Source organism: Pomacea canaliculata, linkage group LG12, assembly GCF_003073045.1.
Source record: "Pomacea canaliculata isolate SZHN2017 linkage group LG12, ASM307304v1, whole genome shotgun sequence".
Lineage (NCBI taxonomy): Eukaryota > Metazoa > Mollusca > Gastropoda > Architaenioglossa > Ampullariidae > Pomacea > Pomacea canaliculata.
In genome coordinates, this window is record NC_037601.1 from 21176932 (window position 1) to 21192298 (window position 15367).

The 15367-nt window shown below is 36.6% G+C and overlaps 2 protein-coding genes across 19 annotated transcripts in view; one reads left to right on the forward strand and one right to left on the reverse strand.

Moving 5' to 3' along the window:
• The first annotated feature begins 2234 nt into the window (after nt 1-2234).
• Nucleotides 2235-5793, forward strand: LOC112553439. The gene is made up of 5 exons (XM_025220652.1): nt 2235-2337; nt 2674-2765; nt 3494-3655; nt 3989-4103; nt 4467-5793. Exons 1-5 carry the CDS (start codon nt 2273-2275, stop codon nt 4525-4527), a joined length of 495 nt encoding a protein of 164 aa, XP_025076437.1. The 5' UTR covers nt 2235-2272; the 3' UTR covers nt 4528-5793.
• A 4521-nt stretch (nt 5794-10314) lies between these two features.
• LOC112577217 (F-actin-uncapping protein LRRC16A-like) overlaps nt 10315-15367 on the reverse strand; it is a 53229-nt gene continuing 48176 nt past the window's right edge. For 15 of the 18 annotated variants that reach the window (XM_025260245.1, XM_025260242.1, XM_025260234.1 and 12 more), the window contains one exon: nt 10315-14033. In XM_025260245.1, the coding sequence (XP_025116030.1) occupies nt 13870-14033 (164 nt within the window). In that variant the 3' untranslated portion in view covers nt 10315-13869. The remainder of the gene's footprint in view (nt 14034-15367) is intronic. The other 3 variants (XR_003102025.1, XM_025260246.1, XM_025260238.1) reach the window with 1 other exon arrangement.

The following is a 15367-nucleotide window of genomic DNA, read 5'->3' on the forward strand; positions in this document are numbered from 1 at the left end:
TAACACATTCAAGCTTTTTTTGCGTGTGGCTGTTACTGCGAGCCTTAAATATGGCTGCCATGCATGTGTTTACGAGCGACTGCTTCAGACGGACGAATTAAATGGTTAGAAAAATTGCTGGTTCTGAAAAAATGTTTGGATTAGCTGCTGCAGATTTGAATAATGTGAATATCAACATCCAAAATTAATACCATCTATTGTGTTGATGCATAACAGTACAAAACTATATTATCTCCTATTGTAAACAGTCGATTCCATCTTGTGACCAAACAGTATGCAATCGTAATATGTCTCACTGCTTTTTCACAGTCGTAAAATATAAACAGTGACCAGCTTTACTATTCTAGTGAGCAATTATAATCGGCAATCAGTTACGATAATATAATAAAGGATATAGTTACACGATAAAGACAAGGCCGAGTGTGTTAAAGGAAGCTTGAAAACACGCAGTCTTTCGTGTAGATCTTCATTATTATCATCATCATCATCATCCAAGAAAGATTGTCAGCTTTGTGCCAGCTTCTATAATCAGAAGTATGATATCCATCAGTGTTTGATTCCAGAGAAAACACTCGATTAGTCTATTTTTACCTTCTACTCGTTAGCTGCTTCGATTTCTCAAATTTCTGAGAACTTTTATTCTTAAAATTAATAACTTCAATCTAAAGCAGACTGTTTTATGTTTTGTTTTTTTTTTTTTTTTTTTTTTTTTGCTAAAACTATTTGCCAGCTAAAGGACTACGTGCTAAAGACTGCAATAATATTATAATCTGATCGCACGATTAACAAGCGTGATGCTTCACGGCTCCCCCATCCCCCACCCTCCTTTGAAGCGATATTCTGCATCACGCAATGATTACAAGGTGCAAAAACGCAAGTTGTTGTTGTTTATTTTTTTTATTTTTTTTTTTTTTTTTTGCTGAAATCTTTCAATTTCTGCAAACGGGTCCTGTTAATGTGTGTCTGTGTGTGTGTGTGTGCACGCGCGCGTTAAGCTTATTTAATGCGTAGTTGATATATTGTACAGTGAATGTCAATATCTAACGACTTTGGCTACAGCTACCTCCACTACTACACCAGCCGTTACAACAACACCAACAACGACATCAGCACTTACAACGACCACCTCGACCTCTACAACACCGACAGAAACAACTACTACTGCTGCTCCTACAACCCCATTGGAACCAACGACAGTAGCAAGCAACTGAATCAACAGCAGAAACAACAACAAAATCAACAATTGAAACAACTCAATCAACAGTTGAAACAACGGAACCAACAACAACAGCTGAAACAACAACAGAATCAACAACAGCTGTAACAACTACGGAATCAACAACAACAGCTGAAACAACAACGGAATCAACAACAGCAGCTGTAACAACTACGGAATCAACAACAGCTGAAACAACAACGGAATCAACAACAACAGCTGTAACAACTACGGAATCAACAACAGCTGAAACAACAACGGAATCAACAACAACAGCTGAAACAACAACGGAATCAACAACAACAGCTGAAACAACAACGGAATCAACAACAGCTGAAACAACAACGGAATCAACAACAGCTGAAACAACAACAGAATCAACAACTGAATCAACAACAGCTGAAACAACAACTGAGCCGACAACTACACCCATCCCACGCAAGTGCTACTACAGCAGTGTGCGCTCTGCTCAGCTGACTCGCCGCCGCAGTCTGTGGGATTTCCTCTCGGCGAGACACAAAGCGTTTGCCATTAGCGACCAACGTGGCTGTGGACTGTCAGTATCCGGGCATCGTCACCCTGGTGCGTACTACCCTCTGTGCGTGCGTGCATGTGTGTGTGTGTGTGCGGAATTCACCATTTACCGACACAGCCATAGTGGTTACTGTGCGTGAATTCATTGCCTGATTTTGCCATCTTGCCACATGGCGCACTTACATGACTTACATATTCCTTTTGTCTTCTAGGCTGTGGTCATGCCGCTGTCCGGATAATACATTTTCTCTGTGTCACGCTCTAGATATCTGACATATGTACAGTATTAATTATGGCTACCTTTCCTTTCATCACTTCCTCTCACCCTAGTCTGCTTATGCTCTCTTCCTCGGCCTCCTCACAACGAATCTCCCGGTTAAAGCTTTCCCCCTAAGTTGTAACCCAGGCTCTGTGTGTGTGTGTGGTTTTTTTTTTTTCGTTCATATATGTTCGTGCGGGTGTGTTTGAATTTGTGTCACGAAGGTTAAGTCGCCCAACACATCCGGACAAGCATTTCAAGGGATGGCAATCCTGGTAGACCAAAACACCATTGTGTTCCCGACAGCGGTCAGAAATAACCTATACAGGTAAAGAAGTCTTTTTTTTTTCATCTGTCTCTTTTCTACGATGTCATATAGAAATATTCGACGTATGTAACTCAGTTTTGCTTTTACATACAGCTGGTCGACAGTTCTTGAGCAGACAATTTTTTGAATAAGCTGTTAGTAAGAAGCAAAGGCTCACGCCTTCAGAAAATGGCAATTCATCATGTCGGGTCTGAATTAATCCTTTAACAGTCGTGGTGCTGAAAACAAAAAATGTTCTCAACATGTATTTGTTCATTCATTTCTCGAAAGTCTTCAGGTGTTAAAAAAAAAAAAACAAGAAGAAAAAATCCCCTTTTCTCACTGATCTGCTGGCAGCCAGAAAACCCTGACCGCTGTAACTTCCTACAAATTAACGGGTACCCTTGATACCTCCCTCACCGTCAGCAACACAACTTTGAAGCAGCTTGGTGAGTTCTCTGCCTTACTCATTTAATAAACAGATTCTAAATGCTGCTGTTTCTTTTCTTTAAATTTTTCCTTTCCAACGCTTCCACTCTCTCTTATACACACACAAACCATCACCCCCTCCGTAGGAGAAGCCCAGATTTTACAGAACAGCATTTCCAAATGCTCCCCAGTTCGATATCCCTGTGATGCAGCAATATTTCCGCAGTCGATCCAACTGTACAGAATGGGTAACTGAATCCATAAAAGGAAAGCTAAGGCAGTGAAAGGAAAATGAGATGCACGCCCCAGAAGAAATGCTGGCCCCGAGAAGAGGGATCTCTAACACTTCACACCCTAAACGACATCCCCTCTCCCCCCCCCAAAAAAAAAATGGTTAGGTGACGACCTTTACTTTTTTTGGAACTACATTTATCTAAACCTCCAACTTCACCACTGCACGACATGAGACAATAACATAGAGATAGTGTGTGTGGGTCTCTATAATCTAATGTATCATGTAGTATGCGTTGTCTCACCGAGAACTAGATAAGTAGAGCATCTCCAACGGGTGGAGCAAACACATGCGCAGAAATCTTAGTAATATAATGTAGCTAGTTATATCGTTTGAATTCATTAATGTAATAAATGAAAGTTAAGGCATAGAAAATATTTTCAGACGAGTCAATATGATGAGCTCAGGAGTTCCTGGCTGATGATCAGTTACCCTTTTTCCTGTCAATGATTTCAGGTACAAACTTGTGGTCCGCCAAACTCAGTAGTCCAGTAACATTCGACAAGTCCTGTGTCCTCCCCTCTTGCATCGTCAACAGCACAACCGCTCAGTCCGACCTTGACTTCACTAAATGCAAAATTGTGGGCGCAGGAGTAACAGACAATACCATTACAACAAGTAAGATGTGTGTCTGTACGCTTTGGACAACCTTTGCTTGACTGACAAAGCAGGAAGCTATGTGTCTTTTGTAAACGCGCCTTGTCATTTAGTTATTTACTTAATTTTCTGGAAATATTAAACACTTTCGCAAATATCTGAAGACTGACTAGTCTGTATTTTTTTTACAGTATTAGTAACTGTGCTTTACGTGAAATCTTCAATGACTTGATTCATCTCGTTTATCACAAGTTCCATTACATGGTACCCTTACATACACACTATGCAGCCGAGAAGATTATATAAAATTTGACCCATATTAAAACAATTGTTGCTTCATCTGTTGTTTCCTAGACATGGTGTACGCAACAAACGTGCAAGAAATACCTGTGTCTATAGTCTCGACAAATATCACCGCACAGCAGCTGACTGTTACACGAACTGACGGCTTCCCCTACCCCAGCTGCTTGTAAGTCATAAATATCACTTTGATACATAGAAAATCTGCACCTTTTGAAAGGCATGTTGAAAATAAAATAGCACACTATATCCTCAACTTCTGGGAAATTAACCAACAATAGTTATCTAACGCCACACTTTACCTGATGACATGAACAGACAAGTTTGTTTCTGCTAATTACTGCAGCTAAGAAGTTAATTTGAAAACATTAATTTTGAAATTTTTAAAAAAAAATATAACCGCAAAAGTAAGACAACGCTGAAATAGTAATAAACATATTCAGCAAAATGTATTCAGATATTTGTTTGCAGATATTGCGAGATGCAAATAGCACATCACATATATTGTAAAATTTTATTTTCATGCTTTCAGCAAGACGCAGGTTCCCCAATCATCTGCCCTGCACTGGACACTGGCGAGTGGGTTACAGTAGGACAGCTGGATGGCAGTGGTGTCTACAAATGCACCACCATTCAAACTCCGAAACAGTTTCACAACATGGAGCTTCCTTTACCCCAGTGTCTACTCACAGCTCAAAACCTATCAGGCCGCCTCCCCTTAAAGAACAGCGCGTCTGCATGAAAACGAGGATGCCCCAGATACTTTGATTTAATCTCAACGACATCTTAGGTTGGCAGCCGACAAATTATTGCTACTATTTTAATGAATAATTTGTCAACAGGATTAGAGACGCAGTTTAACACACGACGCATACAAGATGTGCCTTTGTGCGTTTTGTACAATCTTTGTTCTGCACCAGACACACAAATCCGATGCCAAAAGTAAAAAACTAAAAAGACGATCGAGATATATGGACGATGCTCGCTGTCAACGAACAGCTGACCAGGCGACGACATCTGAATAAGCAGCGACACTATTAATTTTAAGCAAGGTTCGGCGTTTGTTTCTTATATATTACTCACGAATACTAATAAATACGTTTTGCGCACGTGCACTCGTATAACAAGCACATACACGCAGATATTGGAAGTCTCGAAGAATCCTCGCCAGGAAATGAACTGAAATAAATTACATAATGTTGTTAAAAATTAAATTCCTGTATGTGGCGCATCCTTGACATTATTTCTCATGCTGTTCAATCATGAATTTTTTTTTTTTTTCAATGTCGCATATCCACAGCTCTATGCGGCTCTTCCGAGAAATGCATTGGCAACATCAGGTTCCAATTTTAGAAATAAAAGCGACATAATTCGAGACTCTAAAATGTTTACCACCGTAAGCAGACAGGAATCAGCATATTTAACATTGATTTACACCCACTGTATGAGATAGAAAAATGTTATAGTGGTGAAGGTGAACTTTACTGCGGTTGCCTCTCTTGGACTGAATTTATGCTACCAACCGATCAGTTACACCGGTATTCTTCCGTTTGAAGAATGTCGGTTTTTTTTTTTATCAGTGAGCAACTCTGAAGAAATCAGCGTAGCTTGAGAGGACATTTATGTTCATGTCACGACTTTGAACTGTTTGCAGCCTCACTTGGGTGTAGGGTGAGACGATACAATTCTCGATCAGAGAAAAGTAAACTAAGGTTGTTTCTGATTTTGCAGCACCATGTACAAATGTATATAGCACGTTTTGTCTTTCAGGGTTAAAGTTATTGCACTGTGATTCATGTCTTGTGATCAGCTCTGGCAAATATGTTTGACGATTAAACCTTCTGACATTTACTCCTGAACTGAAGAGTGCTTGAGTTGATGCGTGTGTGCTCTACGCCTGTTAAGAAACTTTCCACTAAGGTAATGAAAAAAATTCATCACAGGGCACACACACATATGACTGATTGCTGAATTCTTCAAGCGGCAAAAAAAAAAAAAAAAAAAAATAAAACTAACAGGAATCACGCCGAGAACCCTGAGTAGCAATTGAAGGATCCAAAACACACAGACAACACGAAAGACTGTGCGATACCCACAAAGTTGAATGTTTTATTTATTTACACGTGTAACAAAAAACTGCACAGTGCCTTGGCATGGTTACATGTTCAGGCTTGCTAACAGCTGCAGTGTGATACCTCACAGCACACAACATCCGCTCTCATGGCCACCGCAGGACCAAACAGTCATCGCCCCCGACCAATAAATGCAAATCGTGACCCTCTAAAACGTGCATACAATACCCACGCGTGAGACCGAACTTCCAGAACCCTTCCTAAAAAGGACTCGAAGAAATTCTTGTGCTTCTTCGGCGATAGTTGACGAGCGAGCTGCAGGAAAATAATAATGAGGTCCTTAATTGATTATTAATTCCGTGAAACTAACGTCTCTATACACTAAGGTGAGATGAACGAGAGCGGTTTGAGAGGGGCGTACATCAGCGACCAACTCCTACAAGCATCTCCATCCTTTGAGAGGTCTGCTGCCACTACCAGCGACTAAGATCAAAGTTTAAGTGTGCACGTGCACTACCACAATACTCTCTTCATGCTGGGCATGCACGCGCAAAAAGGAAAAAAACAGGTTCATGCCCGAGGCAGTCACAACCATTCTAGTAACCCAGATGGAGAGAGGCACTTATAGATTGTTGACTTGCAAATTTACTTTTGTTTCCTCTTTGTGTCCTTTTGAATTAAAAAAACCAAACAAACAAACTCCGTTTCGTTTATGTCACTTTCAAAAGCAACAAAGAAAGTCATTTCAGGAGATCATCCTTAGGACACCATGGTCATAAGGCATCAAAACTTTAGATCTTCCATCACCTTCACAATATTTAACCTCAGAAGTATTCATCTGAGCCCATTCGCCAAGACAGAAGGTTATATAATAAAAGTATAAAGTCCCATCCAAAAGACATGCAGACACTTTGAATCCTCATAATGCTCTCCATATGCACTTCTGTTGAATTCTGCAAATTCGAATAAAGACAGGAAAAATATGCATAACAGATAAGTGCTGAAATTTCTCATTGTTAATTAACTAACACATTTTCCTAATGCCAAGCATTGTAAATGGACCATGAAGGGTTACTTGAAAATACATTTTCAAAAAAGGTCTAGCTGCTTAGTGGTGAACATTATGCATGTCACTTTGAAAAAATACTTTTACTAAATTTTTTTTAAGTATTCGAGTGTAATCAAAGTATGTTTATATATATATTATGGGAAGGGGGATGTTTAAGCACTCTATAAGTGCACAAAGATGCCAACTGCAAAATACCAAAATATTCTTTTAAGTATGTGAATGAGAAATGGATCTGCTAACACAAAATTAAGATCTTGCTTATCATGGAAAGCATCAATAAAATCTATGCTAAGCATGAGAAGCAATATCTATGCCAGCCTTTCCTGTATGAACATAGTAATGCAGCAACTATTCTTTTCTGACCTGCAAATGAAGCCATGACTTATTTGTTAAATATGTCTGATGACAACACGACAATAAAAATGAAGAGTATTATGCAGCCGTAAACACTTGCAAGCAGACTCTAATAAATACAACTTAGCGACTGAGGTGAGCTAGTGTAGAGAACAACCTCCTTTCACTGTTGACGGCATGTACATTCTATATTCTGAATAGGAGAAAGGCCAACTTACAGTGCCACGAGCTTCCAGCACTTCACAATTTTCCTCTATCAAGACCAAGACTGAGCCATGGGTGAAACTGCATGAGATACCTTCTAAATCAAATTCATAATGATATCGCTAACCTTGACACACTTTACACTGATTTATACTAACTTGAAGGAGTGGGATGTTGAAAGAAAGAATCACTAACACATGATGTTGACATGCATATTACATTCTTTAAAAGAACTGAGCTTTTCAAAAATAATTTTTGTAGCCCACTTATTAGTATATCTACAACCTACTTGTACTTTATTCTCACCTAGAAAATGATTATACTTCCATAAACAAAAACTACATACATACAGTTCATTCAAACCCAGCACACATCATCTTCTGAAGTGCAGGACACAGTTAATGACAGCTTGCAGTAAAATATGCACTTCAAAATCATGATAGCAGATTTTGAGTCCTAAAACCATAGAGAACTCATTAATCATTTATGCATTAAGTAGCTATGTGATATTGCTAATATAATAAACTTCTCTCTCTCTCTTCCTTTCTCTGGCACTTTTATAGATATACAAAGCTGGACTGCTTGCAGGCTAAAATAAAAAAATAAATAAAATGCAAAAGAACCTCTTTGTCAAACAACTTGAAAAAAGCATCATACAGTTAAATACAAGTAGAGGCATAGCATATCTAAAGCACCTGTTTCAAAACCTGAACCATTTGGTAAACAACAGATCTGCATAGAAAATGAGAAATGTGCCTCCTTAACAACTGCTGACTTTCGCTATACATGGTATTTCGGCTACCGCTAGAATCACTGATCAAACACCATCCAAACAAATTTCCCAAGACTGCTGCAAGTTTTTTTTGTAAAGTACTGAATAAGTTCTATTATTATTATTATTTTTAAATAATACACACACAGTAATTACAGTCACAGAATACATTCAGCATCAACATCCTGGATGAAAACAATTAAACAGTTAAAAGAAGGCAAAGAGTAGACAAATTGAAAAGAAATGTATTTTAAGGCATAATATTTTTAAGGCAAAAGTAGATATTTCAAAAATACTGTGCACGCTCACAAAGATCTCTCAGAATGCTCAAAATTAAAGAAATTTGAAGTACAGCCTTCCTGCAGATTATAAAATAGAGGAAAATCTTCACATTATTCTCCATTCACTCAAACACAATTTCAGAGCATTTTCCCCATCTTACATCTTTGCTTTGTAGGGAAAATGAAACAGGAGCTTTCTTGACTAAGATGCCAACATATACTACAAAGGCTTAACTAAAGATCAGCTAGTGAATAAGTATGTGTCTAATAATTCAAATAATTTTAAATGAAGTCATGATTTTTATCATACTAAAAATCCACCTGATGACCTCGTTTCTGAGTTAAAGAAGAAAAGGAAAAGCAAACAGTGTTTCACATTTCCTAACTCTAGACTGAACAAAACAGTTCAACATTGTTGATCATTGAACCCTCACACATATTACTTTCTAATGTTTTTGCAAAGTGGCTTGAGCCTGCTACAAAGAGGGTAACATTTCCTGTACAATTCCCCAGCCATTGCTGCTTATTACTACATATACATGTAATTATCACATTTAACCCGAAGACACAGACAGCTATCAGTATTGAAAACAATCATAAGGACATGTCACAAGCATCAAAGGAATTTAAAAGGTTAGTTTAAAGGTAGTTTCAGTGCATACATTTAATGTGTTTGTACAAACTTCATTTAATGGAATACAGAGCTGTACCTAGAAACAACATCCACACTCTTTGCTGCTTTCTGTCTCATCTTCACTCTCTGTAGCATCTCAACAAATGTTTCTCTGGTCTGTGCACTTTGTTTATATGAGCACAGTGCAAACTGAAGGTATATGCATCACCTTCATTATCTCCCCTGTAGGTGCAGGTGGCGAAGCTGCAGCGCACAATATTGGGGAAGAATACATGACTGTTAATATGCACTAATGCACCTCTTTTTCTTGATGCTCCTCTTATTAAAACAAACCTAATATGTAACTAATCATACGAAGAATGGTAAAAAACAATTTCCGATATTACCCATTTCTTTAACCTTACCTACTTTTGAGGACTAAACTATAAGGAACTTCAATGTAACTCCAAACAATTTGACAGCAGCAGACAAAAAACATCTAAAGAAAAAGGAAATTACGAAAATTTACCAATCATTATATTCATCTCTGATTAAAAAAAAAAGAAGAGAAAACATCTACAATTCAATTAACTGAATATTTTTCATGTCAGATTTCATGAAAATTTCTTAATAAAAATTTATTCCAAGTTGTGCTTCTTATCACAGGCACTTCTGAGATGACAGGAGTCTTGCCTCATTAAAGAGATCTAATGAAAAATCAAAATAATCGAAGATTTCGCACAAATACAACTTTTGCACAAGAAATATATTAATTCCAATCCATCTCAGTGCATCCATTTTAACATGCATGTAATTTCGATGTACACTGCCCTGAATTCAATTGAAGGCTTTTCACATTAGGCAGTTTCTTTTAAAAGTTCCAAAAAAATGATTTATCTACAGTCAGCTAAACAGAATGAAAAAGCTCTGAAAAACTTTCTGTAACGCTCCTTGCTGCAAACTGTATGAACTCTGTAGATTTATGCATATTCAATTATCATTTTTCTTTTTTAAATTGGAAGAACCAACATTTCACAACCAGACTGATCAAAGCCTTTGTTGTAAAATGCTAAGTTGAATTAATGAGAAATGAGGCTGAAAGCAGCAAAAATGTCTAGAAAACTTATTGGTGCACATTTCTTTTTTTTTTTTTTTTTCTTTCAATTTTGTTAACCAAAACCTTAATCAAAAAATGAAAAAAATAAAATTTCTAATAAAACTTCTATAAAAATGTAATTTCAGCTCATCATATATTTTATCAAATGATTATTACTGTTCCTTCATGTTTATATGGTTATTGCCATTCAAGCATAAGCTATAACTGATGAAGATATTGATTATACAATTATGCATGTATTAAAGAAATGTTTTCAATTTATTATTAGAACAACAAATGCAAACAATTATGTCAGGTAATACCATAATTGGAACTAGAAGCATGCTTGTGGTTCTTGCAAGGGTAAAGCTCTTCTGCCTTTGCCTCCTACATGGATAATCAGTTCTACATACCAAGTCAATTATTATTTACTACCTGACCCCATTGCTACAGTTGAAAGCAACGTCATATGAAACAAACTGAGGGATTAAGTAAGCTTCTTGATCACTCTGTAGGCTGTTTACAACTCTCACCCTTCCAGCCTGGTAATGGAATGAATTTTTCAAAACAAAAATATGAAAAAAACTAAAATAGCTGTGCTAAGAAACCAGCTGAATAGTCTGGCATTCTTTTCAAAATAGCAGGTGCAGACAGAGACAAGCAAGTACAGAACAAATGGAGTAGTACAATATTTCATAAATACTGCACAGCCATTTCCAGCCTAATCACAAGCATGAATGCAAGCACTGAGACTGGGGCACAGAGGGAGACATGGAAGGGAGGCGGTGAGACAGGGGAGATAAGAACAGGTGAGGGCCACTGAAAGAAGAACAGACTTATTTGAAAAAAGATCTCTATAACTTTTTTAATTAATCTGAATTTATTTTTTCAAAATTTCCACACTTTGTAGAAACAGTCCAGATTTATCTTATTAGCTCGGGGGTGAAAGAATTATACAATAAAATGACATGTAAATTGATTAAGCTGTTTTAAAAGATAAAATGGAGCAGGATAGCATTTTTTTTTTTTAAAAAACCTGCACAAATGTTCATGGATATTAAAAAAGACAAGTGTACCTAGGTTTCCTTAAAAATGGAAATTTTATCTCACATATGCACTGTGTATACTCAGAACAGCCGGCTATGACTTGAATTAGCATCACTGTGTCAACATTATGCTGGACTTGTTTTACTTTGATCAACATAAGCTGAGAAACAATGCCTTTTGAAAGTCTTGAATATCCTATGGTATGAATAGTTTTTTTGCTTGTCTGCACACAGCTGGTGTACATCTTTAACAAAGGTGTGCTCACATCACCTAGAAAGCAATCTTGGACAATTACACCTGAACAAACTTAGTCCAAAACCCAACATTAAAACTACTCCTGATGCAGCAAAAAGCTTCGTGTTTTGGAATGTAATTAATTGCAAGACTCTCATGGACCTGGAATGTAAGCACTACCACCAAATCACAGGGCTGCAGCCTTGTAATGGCAGATCAACAAAGAATTATTTATGTTCCAGATCAGAGAAAAAGTTATCTTGCATTAAAAAACCCAACAAAAAAGTCCTATAGATTTAAACTCACAATTAACAATAAAAAACTGATAAAGTTCAATGGATAACCAGACTGCTTTGAGTCAAGATTTACCCTGACTTAGTGGAAAACCCCCTACACAAGATTTCAACAAAAACTGGAGGTTGAGGGAGAAAGTTTAAATGCCTTGATCCACGCTTGTAACCCATTGCAAGTAAAAATGTTGCAGTACTTTCTTCCCAACATTACAAATATAAGATGAACAGTAGGTGGCAAAAGGGAAGCAATGATGGAAAGAAAAGAATAATAACTATGGGAACAACACAATGTGAGTCAGCACATGCACACCTTTCCATGTCATTGTATATCCTCAGCAAACAGGAACAATACAGGATTGGTGTAGTGATGATCTGTATCATTGCACACACACACATATATAGAGATAAACAAATATTAAATAAAATTTAAGATCTACAAAATTTTTGAAAGAAGACAAAATACAGCTTAAACAAGTCAGAACAAAAATATATCTAATTATGCAAAAATCTATGAGCATGCTTTGACAAGAGGAGATAAGACTGCAACAGTAAGATGCGTATTCTTAAGTGCGTATAAAAACTGCATATTAAATGAAAAAAAATATTTATATACAAGTGAAGATCTTCAATTGTTCACCTCACATTCTTCTTTTTTCTACAAATGTAGACAGTAAATTATAATTTTTCTTGCATACAAACACCAGCACAGATGAATTCCCTAATGTAAGACATTTAATAAGTGCACTTTAGTAAATTTTCTTTGCCATTTCTATTTAAAACAAACAAGTCAGGAACATTTTATTATTATGACAGTGCTAATGTTCCAGATCATCATATTTCCTTGCATAAAATTCTGCACCAAGATTTTAGACCACGATATTCTGGCTCCACACTATGCCATACAATCATGCTACCATAATTTCCACAATATTGCCACATGCCGCGATGTTCCACAGTATTCTTTACCTAACATTCAACAAGAAGAGTACTAGACTGTTATGTATGACTACTATATATAATTTAATTACATGATGCAATATAATGATAAACCAAAGTGGTTGAGGCGATTATTATGTTCTACGTCAAGCTCTTTTTCCAAAGTTCTTCTGCACTGAGCACAGTGAAATGGCTGCCAGTTTCTGTGTTGCCCTCGTACATTGAGCAAGCAAAGGTACACAGCCTGGAAACTTTGTACCTTTTTAAAAAAATGTCACATTTAGTAGGATTAATCTCTAAGCAACAGCAAAATGTGACGTAGTTCAGTTATCAAGAAGCAGGATCCAGTGTTCGTGTAACTTAACAAATATTCCAAATTAACGATGGCTGTCTTGTCTTTCTCTCATTTCTACCACTGCCCGCAAAACTTCATCTTGTTTCTAGCATCATTTACAGGCATTTCAGAAGCATGACATTAATCACATGCAGTCTACTTTGCTGCATACATCATGAAGCAGATCAAGAGATGATAACAGAATGAGATACACTGGAAAACTTGCATGGAAATCATATATATCTATCATCCTCCACGAATTCAAGGAAGCAATGAATGAAACAATAAATTTTGTTTTGGATTTCATTCATCTGTATGTTTCACCAAATCGCGACTGCCAAAACCTTTTTCAATAGATGAAATATACAATGCTCAATACTGATTTTAGCATCCAAATATCATTTGGAAAATGTTATCACAATACTTTCCATTTTTTAAAGTTAAACAACTTATAATCTTCTGCATGTTGGATTAGGTTTACTTTTTAATTTTTCTGTAATCTATGAAGGAACTCATAATTAATACAGAATGCCTATTAATCAGGAAAGATGCCATGCCTTCCAAGTACACACTATCAACATACTATCACATTCTATCATATACACATTATCAACTGCCAACAGTCTCCTACTACACCATGATTTCATCGTCCCCTACAGCTGACTTCTTCCCATTGACTGCTGCCCCTTGCTCCCCTGCTTGTGCAGACACCTGGCTGTCGGCCGGCCTGCCATCAGCATCCTCAATACTGCTTGGTCTGGAGGTCTCTTCTTCTGACTGGTGTTCATCTGCTTCTGCAAGTATAAGAAAAGATATCACATACATATGCATGTATATGCATCAGTTTAGATGCATTCATTAATATTTGCTTTAAAGCTGTAAAAATCAATTAATTACAATATGATGGTTTGTATATAGTAGAGTCACTAATCCCAGACACTGACACTTCATCCGACACTTCATCCCCTGACTTTTAATCCCAGACACTTCATCCTTTTAACTGAAGGCAAAAAATAATGTAAATCAAATTCACATTTAATTCAACATGAACTTCATGGGGGATGAGTGTCTATATGAAGTGTCATTAAAAGTCTGGGGATGCAAGTATTATAAGTAATCTAACCATTAGATGCATATAAAGCATGGACTAGTATACAAGAAGCAAATACATTTGTTGAAAGCTAATGTAAAGAGAGATCATAGTGCAAAACTTTCTGTCATTACAAATACTACAACTGTGGTATTTAGAAAATAGGTTTCCTTGTCTCAAAGTCTCTCAGACTTCATTTAGAGTGTTCTCTGGAAGACTGCATAAAATAATGTATAAATATGTACACATGAATCATTACAAATTTGTATATAATTTATACAACATTTCAACTTGTTTATTACCTTTATTATGTATACAATGAGTTATTTTAATAATGTCCTTCGCTAATATATCAACTCATGTACTTCTTCTCTTAGCCAATCTAGAGATATAAAGTATCTATGTAAATACTGACTTATTCCATGATTACTTATTTAAGATTATTCCATGGTTTTAATTCTAAATGACCTCATCAGTAACAGGGAGTCACTTCACTCTGACCCACTTCCAAGAAAACACATATGAACAACAAAACACGTACAAACATTTAAATATGAAAATGATGGAGCTGATAGGAAAAACAAAAAAGACAAAACACCGCTGTGACCAGAGAGAATGAGAGCTAGAGGCAACCCCTAATAATGTCATTCATGTTGAGTAAATGGATAAATGAAGATATAAACAAACAAACAGATAAATGAACAAGAAAAATGAACGATCAAAAGAATTAATGAGCTGTATTTTAAAAACAAACAATAAAAAAACTCAACCCACTAACATTTTCTCTCTGAAAGCAAAGTCTCTTTAACAAAGTAGCCTGAAGCCCTTTATAAATTAATGAATCATAAAACCATGAAAATCAAAAGCTGAAGTGAAAGGAAGAAAATTGAAAATAACAGATGAATGTCAACATTGACAGAAAGAACACCACTCAAAGAATCATGTTTAAAAAAAAAATCAAAACAGTTTTACCACAACTAAAATTTATGCACACTGAACCCTTGCAAAGTGAATGTAGCATTTGTGGAAGTTGGCAGG

What these genes read in the sequence shown, in the direction of transcription:
- LOC112553439 (XM_025220652.1), top strand. Translation starts at nt 2,273, where the DNA reads ATGGCAATCCTGGTAGACCAAAACACCATTGTGTTCCCGACAGCGGTC. An exon ending in AGACAATACCATTACAACAA is followed by an intron (nt 3,656 to 3,988) that starts GTAAGATGTGTG and finishes GTTGTTTCCTAG; the next exon opens with ACATGGTGTACGCAACAAAC. An exon ending in TTCCCCTACCCCAGCTGCTT is followed by an intron (nt 4,104 to 4,466) that starts GTAAGTCATAAA and finishes TCATGCTTTCAG; the next exon opens with CAAGACGCAGGTTCCCCAAT.